General features: G+C 42.6%; 1 protein-coding gene across 1 annotated transcript in view; it reads left to right on the plus strand.

The window, feature by feature from the left end:
* Window positions 1-5,245: 5,245 nt before the first annotated feature.
* Window positions 5,246-14,235, plus strand: part of LOC132958474 (cadherin-2-like) — an 86,999-nt gene continuing 78,009 nt past the window's right edge. The window contains exons 1-2 of the mRNA XM_061031319.1: window positions 5,246-5,443; window positions 12,575-12,713. Of these exons, the coding sequence (XP_060887302.1) occupies window positions 5,402-5,443; window positions 12,575-12,713 (181 nt within the window). The 5' untranslated portion in view covers window positions 5,246-5,401. The remainder of the gene's footprint in view (window positions 5,444-12,574; window positions 12,714-14,235) is intronic.

Below are 14,235 nucleotides of genomic sequence, written 5' to 3' on the forward strand. Positions count from 1 at the left end.
GTGAGATAACTTCCTAAACATTTTAGTGATATCCAGGACAAACATCTGCATTTTGGGTTGTTTTATTTGACATAAAAACAAAGTGATGACAATTCAGTGACAGGCTTTGACATGAATTCAATCAAAAAATGGCATCTCTGTTGATGATTACTGAGAACTGCGTTTGAGTTTATTAACAAACCATTAGACCATAATCAGTGTTTATAGAAAGTATTTTTGATTGTTAAACGGCTCTACCGTAATATTCAGCTGTTAATGGAAACTCAAATAGTAGACCATTAATTTAATCTTTCTCCAACTTTTTTCTGCTGCCCCACAGTTTCCTTTCATAGTTTAATTTCCTTCGTTCTCCAGGGAGGTGTCGGATTAGAAGTTATCTTATTCAATTTAAGTAGGGTCAGTGTGTCAAGGGTTGACCTTAATTTACTGTTTAACTATCTATAATAAAATCAGAAGAGGAAGGCAGAATGTCTGCAGGAGTCACATAAGGGATCAATACAAATGTGCAGCCCCTTCAGTCCTTTCTACATCGTGCTGATGTACTGACAATGAGGAGATACTGACGGACAGGCCGTTTTTTATTAAAGGGTGTGACCAAAGACTGTTAATGGTAGAAGCCTGAGTGACGTCACCCGCCTGTTACTGCACAGGCCTTTGGAATCCCATCGATGGCGGTCTCCATGCTGGAAATCCTGTCTCAACCTAACGACAGGCTGAGCGCTCGAGCTGAGGCGGGGTTTAAGGCTTTTGATGAACCATTACATCGCCCCCACCTGTCAATCATGTTAGCTACACGCCTAATTGTGAACGACTCTTATCGTTCATCAAATCAAAATGGGTGAGTCATCAAAAAATTCACCCCTCGTACAGGGTGTGCCGATCGAGACATGAGCTAATCAGATCTACTCTGTTTTTGGTACCAGGCTGTAAACATGTTAATTTCTGCTGTAAAAACAGACTTTTTTGAATTGGTGTGTTTGTGACTTCTGGTGCTTCTGCACACAGAGAAGGTTCGCTGTTCAAAGTGACTGAGTCATACGAGTATGTGGAACTATATCTCATGCATTAATATTATGATCTGAAATCAGGTCATTAAAGAAATGTCTCATTTAAAGAGAGCTGACATTCAAAAGTAGCATATTCAGGGCCACTGGGAAAGTGGCCTCAGGGGCAGGATCACCAGTTTGTGGTCCATGTGAGACAGTAAAGTTTCACACTGTCTGTGAGGTTGGTGTTATGTCTTGTTGTAACTTTGACAGGAATGATTGAATCAGAGCTTTTGGGTGTCACTATACTACTGTTTGCTGCAGAGAGAGCTAGCAGCTCTGAGAGGTAATGGAGAACGAGACATTGCACTCATGCATTGAGACATCGTGCTCAGTCTGCCTGTCCTGGAGGACTCTCACACAAACAGAGCAGGATGGGTTGACTGGTTAAAGGCGTGCTTGAGAGATACTAGGAGGTTTGGATTATTTTCTGCCTCGCTCCAGAGCCCATCTTAACTAATGAACAACGTCACATATTTATTTTATAGAGTGTTTAATGTAATGCAACATAAACATTGTGAGTAAATAATGTGTCTTTATGATCTTATTCTAATCAGACTAATCTGGGAATACACAGTTCTACCTGTACCACGCACACAGATATCTATAATGATTAGGGCTGTCAGCATTAACTAGTTAAATGTATTGTATTCATTTTTTAAATCGCATTAATCTCTGCATCTTTGAATGTCTCATTTCACTTTGACAAACTCTCAGACAGCTCAGCTGACGAGTCCAAAGTAAAATATCCACCTTATGACATCACACATTGACCTTTGTTACCGTTCCTTTGAGCTGTTTCACTTCAGTGTGACGGTTCATCTGTCCTGAACCCAACAGCTAAACTCAGGATGAAAGGTTCAAAAGCTTTATGCAGGTTATGAATGTTAACAGGGAAAAACGGTCTCTGTATAGCTGAAGGTGATTTGAAGGGTCCGAGTTGTTGCAAACAGTGACTTGTAGTGAGTGTTAGGAATGGTGGTGAGGCTGGCGGCGTTCAGGAGCGCCGGGACAATCAGAGTGAGATACTGGAAAAGGAAACACAGAACAATAGTTAGAATCTCAACAGAAACGATAATCTCCAAATATTCCAAGACGCCGATATCCCACAAAGTTGCAACGACGATCTGGCAGTTTGCTGGAAGACGAGGTGGAGTCTAAGTGGTGCCATGGATGAGCCAAACAGTCTGCTGCTGTGGATGATTGGCCCCAGCACTCAGGAACGCCCCACACCTCTGAAACCAGAAACACAGGAAGAACAGAGGCAAAAAATACACAACCAAAAAAACCTAAGAACACTAGAAATAAAGACAAACATTACACAAAAAAATAAATAAATAAATAAACAAAGAGTACAAACCATGACATTTAGTCCATCTACCAGGAGGTCCTTACTTTATTTCAAAATAAAAGCAGGGTTGAATTAATGCAGCAAGTCTAGTACTCCCAGCTTTAGACAGTTCAAAATTTCAAATGAAAAGACTTACAATTATTATTTTTAAATGCAAAATAACTGGATTTTAAACATGGAATTAATCAGGATAAAACATTTGAATTGCTTGATAGGCCTAATAAATATGTATATATATATATTAATAACAGGCGATGAAAGAAGACTGATAAACTGAAATGAAAGCCTCATTCCTATAACGTAATTTCTGATGCTCGGATACTTCAGCAGTAAAGCTGATGTTCAGTTCAAAAAGGCAGCCATCAAACATCTCTCAGGCTTGCAGTGTCCCAGGCAGGACAAATTAAATTTCTGGTCACATTTCATTTTAAACTTTAAGTTATACTTCTCCAGTTTATTTATGTAACAGGTCCTACATGACGACATTTCTATGCTCCTGTGTCGGGGATGAATAAATATCTCAAGGTACCGTGCACTCTTTCAGTTAAGGATGCTACATTATATTTTATTCACAACACAGGTTTTTTTATTCATGCAATGAAAGAAGTGAATGACATGTTGTGTAAATGCCCTGAGTGCTGGGACGACTTTGGAGGTGCTAGGTAAGTGCAATCAATACCATTCATTGTGTTTATACTTTGAAAGGAGTCCGATGTTTACCTTCATTATCATGTCTGAACGCAGCAGAAGTGCTGACTGGCAGAGTGAGGCGGAAATGACATGCATGACAGAGTCACAATATGCCACAAACATATTCAATAGGAGAGGAAGCGACACTGCCTTGACACTAGCTGCAGGGTTTAGTGCTTTCCATCAACCACAAGTTGTTTATTCTCCGTCTTCCACTATAAATATGTAATGTGACTTCTTACGGCAGCTGTGCTATATCTCTGCGTGACTCAGCGTCCGTATTTTACAGTTCAGCTTGTGTGCTGTTCCTTTCTCCTGTCATTGGACAGTTAAATGCAAAGTAAAGGTTGAGTCTTTGCTTCTATTTTCTGTTGGGACGTGTCCCAGTGTGCCTCCCACTGTCTTTACACTGGCGCCCCGTTTAGAGCCTTGCGTGGTCGAGCTCCGGCTTACGTCACTGAGCTGCTGAGGCCATGTAACACCGGCAGGTCCCTGAGGTCCTCTGACCAGGGTCTGCTGTTAGACTGAAAACAAAAGGAGACCGGGCCTTTGAGGTTGTGGCACCTACAGTACATTTTGGAACTGAGAGCCCTGAACTGTGTGGACACTTTTAAAAAAAGCAGCTTAAGACCGATCTGTTCAGACATTGTTTGATCTGTCTGTATTTGATTTTGATGTAACTGTCTGTTTGTGATGTCTCTGCTCAATTCTTTAGTACTTTGTGACTGTGTCTGTTCTTGAAAGGTGATAAATAAACTTCACTTTCAAACTTACTCGCTCTCCACTTCTCTGGTTAGTCCATCCAATCAGGAGGACCCGTGTGAGTCCCCCCTCTCTTTGAGGGGGGACTCACACTTTACTAACCCGGAAGAAGACCCCTCCAGTAACAAGCTACAGTAATAGAGATGCAGCATGGCAGCACAAATACAAGTTATGATGGCATGATTTGAAATTGTCTTCATAGGAATTAACCGATCTCTGTGGGATAAGGAGGATGTTGCCCACTGGCTCCACTGGGCTCAGAGGGAGTTTTCATTGTGATGGCCTGAAAGGGGCTCTGTGGATGAAACATTCAAGCCCCCTGCCTGCTCACTACGGAAGACTTCAGCTGAAAGCTTAGGTGAAAGGAAGTGTGCATGCTGACTGGTTTTGTTCTTCACCTTTCATATTCTCACCATGGTGATGTTCTGTATGAGATCCCACAGTGTGAAGGTTTATGTTCCTGTAACTGTGTTTTATGTTAAGATGCTCTGTTCTCCTTTCATCATTTTCGCGCAGGCTGGTCTCGAAGTCGTTAATTTCCGAGATTATTTTCGTAAATTTACGAGTTTAATCTAGACATTTTAGATTTTCTTTGTTTTTAAATGGCCCTAATCCTCCGTTATAGATAGTGAGGCACCTGTTGGGAAACATAAGACCCAACAGGCTCTTCACCCTTTACTTTATTAGCCACCTGTGGAGACTTAGGCTGTGATAACTTGTTGGTTGTCAAAACCCTGCTCCTCTGCAGCACCACATTAACGTTTAACTCCAGACAAACGTGGCTGAGACCTGAAAGCAGAATATGACTTTTATTTCCTTTTTTTATAATTTACTTGAATTTGAGAAATTAAGTTTCATTTTAAAATATTATAGATTTTTTTTTTGTGTGCATTATTTGCAAATCTGGCAACCTAATCAGACAAACCAGACCTGGTAGGCAAACAAGCTTTAATGGAGTCTGACTTTACAAATAAAACAGATTTTAAAAATGTGTATAGGTGTCAGAAGGCGTCAAAACCACACAAGTGAGAGACCACCAACTTCATCAGTGAAAATCAAAGAAAGAAATAGCTCTGCCTTATGCACTCACTTATTTGCAGACTGTGGTATGGGAGACCTAGCTCTATTTTAAAGAACAAAAAATAGTCATTTATTCATGATGCTTAACAGGCCGAGCATGCGCTAACCAGCCGACTGGAGATCATTTACGGTTAACCAATAACGTGATGTCACTTTCCTTTATAAGACGTCAATCATTTGTTGGAAACCATTCAGTCCCAACTGATCAGGAATAATCTGTGTACATCGTTGTAGCTGGACTCAGTTTCCCTTGCTGTCCGTCAGAGGGCAGCACTGAGGCGCGAAGGGGCCGGGCACTGAGTCAGTTCCAGGCGGGCAGGAGTGCTGCTGAGCCGGGCAGAGCAGTCAGACACAGAGGAGGGCTGGTGGAGGGAGGAATGCTGCCTCATGCCGCCGGGGTTTACCGACTATTACAAATCTGACGCGACGGACACTACTTACTACTGGAAGAGGGAATAATTACTCTACGAAAATGCATCGTTTTGGGATTTGGATTCTGATGGCGGCTCTGCAGGTAAGAATTATTTCTAAATGTATACCGAGGCAGCTCCGGTCGGCTGAGGCTGCAACAAACTGGAGCTCATTTTGAGAGGAGAGAGGAGCGCTTTGCATGGCAGGTGGAATCATGGAAATACGATCTGCATTCGCCTTTGGTTGGTTTATTAGTATTTAATTGTATTCTTCCCTCAGTCTTCCACCAGACACTAAACAAGGGCCGACTAAAAACAGCCTCATATAACGTTACTGGCAGCTGATCCCAGACCTGCTGCGGGTCCACAGCACACGGAGTGATTTATCAGACAAACAAGAGAAACGCATTCGCAGCCTTGTTTGGATCAATCACCAGCTTCAGATATGAATGTAGCTTTAATTTCTGTAAGAGCACCAGGGAGAAATAAACAACCTTCACGAGGTTTATTCTTAAAACATCCATCTTTTTCGGGGATGACAGGCTGCTGCTGTCGCCTCTTTTCAGCATCTCATCTACTATTCATGTTGCTTTCTGTTCAAATCAGATGCTTGACTTTTGTCGGGCTGTAATCCAGTTCAGCACTGGGTGAATCAAGCCCTCGATACGTAGCCTACAGCGGGGTTCTCCACCCCACGGCTGGGGACATATAGAGGCTGATCTCCATTTAAAAAGATGGCAGTTTGATGTGTCCTCTCCTAACCGGGCATGTACGTGCTGGAGCAAGGTTTGAGACGTTTCAGGAGTCGTGTCTGCTCGTCTGTTTAGTATCCTGTCTGCATTTGACTCAGGAGTTACAGCCTCTGAAAGTCTTCTCCATCCCTTGTCCTGCAAAAAGTCTGAGTACATGTGTCATTTAGTCCACATCCGTCCGTCATCTTAGTGTTTTAGGCTCAAATATATGTCAGTATTGTTTATTGGCCTCTGTGCGTTTTTGGGGAGTATCGAGGCTATAGAGAAAGTAGACATACATTGCTGCATCAGAAAAAATATTTCCAGGTATAAAAATAGCTCATTAAGCAACATTTTTTTAAATCTCACTCATTTCCTACATGGTATCTGTAGGAGACACAACAGGACACACAGGGGGGGGGTCTTACAGTAACAGACTGTGATGTTGTTCAGGCCACCTGCCCTGCAACTGTTTCCCAGAAGTAAAGGACTAACTTTTCAAAGGATCATGAGATACTTTCTGCTACAAACCTCATGCATGTACATACATACATAATACTGAGGTGCTGACATTAAGGGTACAATTAGTTTTAGACACAGTGGAGGATAAACACGCAGGCGGCTGTGTCTCAGTTGGTAGAGTCGTCGTCGTCTCTAACCGGAAGGTTGGGGGGTTTCGATCCCCATCTCCTCCGGCAACATGTCTGATCTGTCCTTGGGCAAGACACTGAACCCCACATTGCTCCCGCTGCTTCATTGGCGGTGTATTAATGTGATTAGTTTAATGCTGATGGTCACTGTACATAGAAACCTCTATCATCAGTGTGTGAATGTGTAGGTGTGAAATGCGGGCTAAAAGCGCTTTCTGTACTCAGAAGACTAGAAAAGAACTATACAAGCTAAAGTCCATTTACCAGTTAAAACTGTAATATGTCTGATTTTGTTAAGATAAACGGCAGTAACACATCATAATACACGTCTCCAAATGCTAAATATGAGACACAAACAAAACAGATATTTAGAGATCTTATAAAATCTCCATCACGTCGTCCTGACTAAACCTTTGTTAACGTTCCGATATCCTTCGTTTTCTTACCTCTTGTTATTTTGTACATGTTGGATCATTTGTCCTGCTATTTGAAAAGGTCACAAAAAACATTACAGAGTGTATGACATGTTAGGGATAGTGATCAGTTACAGTGTCTAGGAAGCATCACTTCTTTAACACCAGCAAACACAACCTGCCGCTCTGATTGAGCTTTACATCGCTGTGATTTGAACTCTCGTGTGCCTGCCTCAGGGACTTGTAAATCAAAGAACCTGGAGAGGGATTTGAGAACACTGAAAAAACAAAAAAACAGGTGATCTACACTGTGCGGGCAGATCAATAGAGAGGACAGGGCTGTGCCAAAGTGTCAAAGGTGAAGTCCTAGAATAATCATCACCAATGCCTAACCTCCCAAACAGCCCGGTCAGCACTCTCAACAGCTTACCTTAAATCCCCTGAAGCCTTAGCTTTTGTTACTTTGGAGCTCCAATTACAAGCCTTTGATAACGGCTTTGATCATGTGTTGTCTATTTGTACTTGAAGGCACCACGCATTGTGTGATAGTGTATACACTTCTACAGATGTACGACTGTCAGGTGTGCTTTGATATGGTTAATGAATGTTATACAAAACCATGGAGTGGTTTACAGGGTTAAAGGAAGAATGTGTGACTTTTTGATCCAGTCGATGTCGCGCTTGAGCACCAGCATGAAACCAAAACAAGCTGCTATTTTGCCATACCTTTCTCATGACGAAGCCTGGGCTCTCTTCCAGTGGCACACCTACAACCCCCCCCCCCCCCCCCCCCCCCCCCCTCCCCTCGCGTTCGCACGTAGGAGTCAAGCACAACCGGAGGACAAAATTGTCTTCTGGTCAAGCTGTATTTACCTGGGACCAGCATTGTTGTGTTAGCAGGCTAATGTTAGCGCTCTTTAGTTAGCTCGTAGCTTCACATTGCATGTAAATCGACACAGAATGGCCGTGATCTAAAAACTTGCAGTGAGTATGTTCTTCTTCTTTTCTCTAGTCCTTGACTTAAACAGCTTTTATACACAAGGGGAGGAGCCGGCGTCCTGTCCATGTAAACACAACTCTTACAACAACACATCCAGCGGGACTCGTGCTTCTCACTCATTGTAGACAGTCATGACTCAGAGAGACAACTACAGAGGATCGATTGGATCTCTGCTGTATGTTGCACATTTTTCTTTTAAAGGGCAGCTGAGGTTAAAGTTCAGGGTCGCTCGTCACTCAGCTTGTAAGGTTCGCAGTTCTATCCTAGTTGTTCAACACACCAAAGTGTGTTTTGGCAAGACATTGAACCTCAAGGTGCTCCTGAGTGGCATAGCAGCAGTGTGTCAGGGTAAGGGTTAGGGTTGTGATAAGTAAATTCTGATTGGCACAATACATTTTATTAAACTTCACGATAACAAGATGATTTCGACCATGTTCTGGGGATCTCGGGAAATGAACTCTTAATCACAGGAAAACAGCATTGTTTTACTGAAATAACGAGTTAATACGTACGTCCAGATCTTTAGAAAACAACTGAAATGTACTCCTTATCACAGGAAAACACGGTAAAATAAAACATATGTTTGTATATCCACTGAGGGCTTCTTTTGGTTTTAAGGTAAATCATGAGGAAGAAGTCGATATTGAAAGTTGGAGGCCTCAACCTGTAGGGACTCAAAATATCTATGTACCCTTCATGTTACTTTGTAAGTAAGTAAAACATTTAATAAATAGAACTCAGTTATAAAGTCAGTTATAAAGTGCTACACCAATAAAAGTATGTAAATAAATCTCTAAATCTAGAAAGGGTTTGGGGGTTACATGAAGGCTCGTCTGTACAGGTGAGTTTATAGATGCGTCTTCAAACAGTCCAAAGATTCTGCAGATCTGATGGTTTGTGGGAGATGATTCCAGAGAGTGGGGTGCTAAAACAGCAAAAGCCTGATCACCTTTTGTTTTACTATTAGAGTGGGGGATGGAAAGGAGGGCCGAGATCAGATGATCTGAGTGGATGAGGGGTGGAATATGGAAGGAGGAGGTCAGAACTGTAGCTGTGGGCGAGGTCATGCAACGCTTTGTATGCGAGTAACAGGATGTTGTAGTTGATTGTGATTTGAAGGACCTCAACCTTTGAAAACCCTTCAACCAAACCACACGTTATGAATTATCACCTTACAAGCTCAGATGGGGACGTTCATTTCATCATGAATAACAGTCTTCACTAATGGCATCATAAGTTGTTGTAAGGAGTCATTTAAAGTCTCTATAGAGTTTGGGACTGTAAGTTGGTTTCCAACATTGGTGGTTTTCCAAAATTGGAAATAAATGTTGGATGCAGCCTTAATTCTCTTCAAAATAAAAGGTGTTCATCTCATTGTGAGAGTCAAGAAGCCAATGAGTCATGCATCCACATTTCAGGCAAATGTGTAAAATCAAAAAGATGTTGGTGTTAAGTTCCTGTAGATGGTGTACCGAGGCCATAGGCAACCATTGCACATCTCCTCTGGTGTCAAAGACATGTTTAGCACAGTTTTGGTGCAAGGTCCGGCTTTAGAGTGCTGCAATAGATTATAGAGGAACCTCAAGAGTAACCTTGACGTTCATATATTGAGGACAAGTGGGTGAACAAGCTCGCAGCAGCAGACACTTTATTTGCACACTAAATCACCAAGCTTGAAGAAAACAATTAGCCCATTTGCTGTAACTAGCTTCAAGGTGAAGTTTTATTTATTTAATTTCTCCCTTGATATGGACAAAATAGTTAACCAATTCCAGGAGAGAAAACAGACTCCTCTAAGTTCTTATGAAGGCAGCAATGAGTCCACTTGTAAAGCAGAACATTGCTATTCCTTCTGTGATTTATGAAAGCTGAATCCTACATTATGTTCAGACATCAAGACCTTAGATATTCATATAATACAATCAGTCTTACATTCATTCTCAGTGGGTAAACAAGGGTTGTCTTTAAAGTTTCTTTACTGGTTAAGCTCTTACCTCTTACCTGATCCATTTTTTGGTGTATTGAATGTCAGATGTTGGTGATGGATGCCTGGAACACATTTTATTCCCATGCACCTTGAAGAACGTGGAGAATGTTAAACATTTTTGAGTACATTATTTTGGTTTGGGGATCCTCCTTACGCTACAGGGGCTTATCATGTCATTCTCAGTGTTTAATAATGACAATATTCAGTTATTGTGAAGTAGTTGTTGACTTGGAATTTGAGTTGGTTTTGTTAAGCTAAGAAAGTACCGTTCAAACCATAGACTGTAAATATTAACGGATACAGTCTGAGTGACGTCACCCATCTGTTACTGTAGGGGGCTTTGGAGTCCCATCGATGGCGGTCTCCATGCTGGAAATTTGCTGTCTCAGCCTAACTTTCAGTCAACCTAGGACAGGCTGAGAGCCAATTCCCACATAGTTCATGTGCAATGCATTCCGTCAGTGCCACGCACTATGGCGCCATTCCCTGTCACTCTAGTCAATGATCCTGTTTCTACATTGAGCCGATAGTCCGTCTCCGTCAGGTGCCAGCAGCACCACTCCACTCTGCTCCATTTCAAATACGCACCTAGTCTACTCCAGACAGAAGCCTGCTGCAAGAACACGTCAAGCTGAACAGAATAGATCGACCCGGACAGGAAGTCAGACAAGGAAGCACACGGATGTTCGAATGTTCCATCTCTTTAATCAACATCACATCAAAACAGGCATTGAATGATCATCAAATCACCCTCAGAGAGACGATGCAACGTGTTGTTAGCAGGTATTTTTTCTTTATTCTTGTGTGATCTTGTAGTTCTCCTGAGATCTTGTGAGCCTGTGTGTACAGCTGCTCATGGCTGTGCTAATGCTCTAGAAATGGAAGCAGTGGAGCAGGGCGCACTTTTTCGGACAGAGAGGTCTGGAGCTGAGGCCGGTTTTTTTTTTTAGATTTATTTTTGGGCTTTTTGTGCCTTTAATGGACAGATAGGACAGTGGACAGAGTCAGAAATCAGGGAGAGAGAGGGTGGGGAACGACATGCGGGAAATAAGCCACAAGCAGGAAGCGAACCCGGGCCACCCGCTTGAGACGACAGCTGAGGCCGGTTTTTAACCCTCTTGACAAACCGCTACACCGCGCCCCACCTGTCATTCTAGAAATGAGCTAATCAGATCCATTTCATTTGTTGTACCAGGCTGTAAACATGTTAATTTCTGCTGTAGAAGCAGCCTCAAGTGGACACTCAACAGACTTCAGGATTTTGCACACCGGACGTTGCTGCTTGGTTCACCCTTTTTTTCTGAACATATGTGACCAGATGCACTAACACTACTGTGTTGAATACGCTCCTCTCCACTGACGTGAAAACAGCATCCTTGTCCCGCTTTTTTTTCCCTACTTCCCTTTCTGCCTGGCCTCTAAATGTCATTATTGGCGCCTGTTTAATGTTAGAAAAAACAAAAAAAAAGCCTTACACCAGAGTCTTGCTATGTGTGTTTACTTCCTCCTTCTTTATGCTAATACGCAAGAGATAAAAGCCAGCCTCCCCCACTAAAAATGTCAGGATGGTCAGCAAGGATGTGAGGGCTGTTGAAGATTCTGGGTTAAGTGTGAGCAAATCACAGCACCCCTCTCGGCTTTATTACTCTAATCACTGAAGAACAACCCCGCCACACATACATGCATACATGCTAACACACATACCAACCAACCGCAACACATGCTTTTATGCTGATGTGTGGAGCAGAGGAGTGGGAATATGTGCCACTGTGTGTGTGTGTGTGTGTGTGTGTGTGTGTGTGTGTGTGTGTGTGTGTGTGTGTGTGTGTCTCTATCAATGTGTGTGCGTGTGGATATGTGGGACAGGAGGTGGAGGGTGGTTCATGCTGGGCCAGGGCTCAAACAACAAGAGACAAGAGTCTAGACGCTAATTATCATCAAAATTAATTGGCGCGGTTGTCTGCCCCTCCTCGTGGTGATTAATAATGGTCTCCTGGTTTCCAATGGTGCTGAACTGGTTTTCATATTCCCTCTGACACACAACAGTTTCACTATGAAGTTTTGTTGAGATTGTGGACAACAGAAACCCCCTTAAGAAAAATGTGGAATACCAAAATCACGATCTGTGCTAATTAGCTCCATGACTGTTCTCTTTCCCAGATTTAATATTCAGCCTCAACAATAAGCAGAGACACGAATGTGTGTCAATCAGCTCTCATGGCTTGAGTCATAAAACTCCGCATTGTGGAAAAAAAAAAAGACTGTGGAGAGGGAAACAAAAGAGCTTCGACCTTCTGTTTGAGGAAAAGTGATTAGGGAGCGACAACAACGTCAGAGTCAGGGGATTGTTAAAGGAACAAGATGTCATCTTGTAATAAGACATATGCAAACATCTGATTTAAGAAGAAAAAAAAAAAAATCCCCCACTCATCTCTGCTTTCTGTCCCTCTGCAGGTTGTTGTTCTGGGCGGAGAGGCTGAGCGTCAATTGTCAAACAAACCGGGGTCGTTGCCATGCATGAGGGGCTTTTCTCAGAAGGAATACATCATCGAAACGGACCAAGAGCTGGCAAAGGGACAGGCTGTCTTCAACGGTCAGTACACACACACACACACACACACACACACACACACACACACACACACACACACACACACACACACACACACACACACACACACACACACTTGAAGCTGGGACCACTCCACCAATAATCCCCTGCTGTTGGGTGGGGGTTGTTTAAGAGTCCTGCTGATATTTGAAATACGGTCGAGCTTCATGAGGACTGACCTTTTCAAAGACTGATTGTGGAGTCCAATGTGTTCCTGCCTGTGTGATCCTGATTACTATGCTTCAAATATGGAGATGGAAAAAAAAAAAAAAGAGCAGGATTTGTTTATGGAGCATCTTGTGATTATTGTGTCAAAGCATTGATGATAACTGCTGTGCTCTTATCTCGGACGGATTAGATGTTGGAGGAAGGTCATTATTTGCATCATTCTTCAGATGGACGTGCAGTGTTTTTAGGGAATTTCCTGCTCAAAGCAACAATAGAAGACCTTGTAATTAAATGTTGGTTTGAGTGATTTCATGGCTGCTTCGGAAGAAAAGAGCTAGTGATGTCACTAAAACGGAGATCCAGTAAAAGGCTAGTATAAGAAAGTCTTTGCTTGAATGGGTCAGACTCCACATAGCATTGATATAAAGGCAACATGTCATATCACCGGACTCTGTTGCATCATGAGCCACTTCCTTGTTTTTGTTTTTACGCCATGGGTTACGTTATGGGTTGCCTCCTGAGACCGTGTGCTACAGTTAGAGATGCTAGAAATGTTGGGGTGGGCACCAACAGGTACTGATCATACAAAACCTCTGAGTGTATTTTTTGTTTGAGTAAATGCTAAATGAACTGGGACTGGTGTTGTTATTTTTCTAGCCTTACGACAACTCAAAGCGCTCTTACACTATGGACTCATTTAGACTTCATTGACACACTGATGGCTGAGGATGCTTTGTAAAGTGTGTCTACCTAACACATCAGTACTGTTCCATTAACACACTGTTGGCTCCTCAGCGGGAGCAAAGTGGGCTTCAGTGTCTTACCCAAGCAGTGACTGCAGATGCTGCGGATCGAAAACCCTGAACTATCCGGTTGAGATTCCTCCACCACCACCACCATCAAAATCTTTTATTCGTTCGATAATAAAGTTACGCTGTATTTAAAAGTCAAAAGTTGTTGTTCAAAGATGGCGGCGCGTACAGAATCAGCGGCTCACGGCTCTCCCTTCTAATTTCATTGTACAATTGTAAAATGACCATAAAGGATTTCTATTCGAATCAGAAAACCCCAAATTAATTATTTTAATTCCTAATATGACTGCAGGCCTTCAGACACACATTCAGGTCAAATCCTGGTCTGCAGAAATCTGTAAACAGGGGTTACGAGGCCTGCTGCTGTTTTCCCCCATGAGCCAGGATCGATCTGCCTGATATTCCTCCACCCTCCGTGTGTGTCAAAGGGGTTGAAGTGATCAGAATCATTGAGCGGGCCTCAGGGTATCAGCAGCAGGCTGATCAATAGGCAGTGTACATTTGTAGATAAAGTGTATAGATGG

This window comes from Labrus mixtus, chromosome 3, assembly GCF_963584025.1.
Source record: "Labrus mixtus chromosome 3, fLabMix1.1, whole genome shotgun sequence".
Taxonomy (NCBI): Eukaryota; Metazoa; Chordata; class Actinopteri; order Labriformes; family Labridae; genus Labrus; species Labrus mixtus.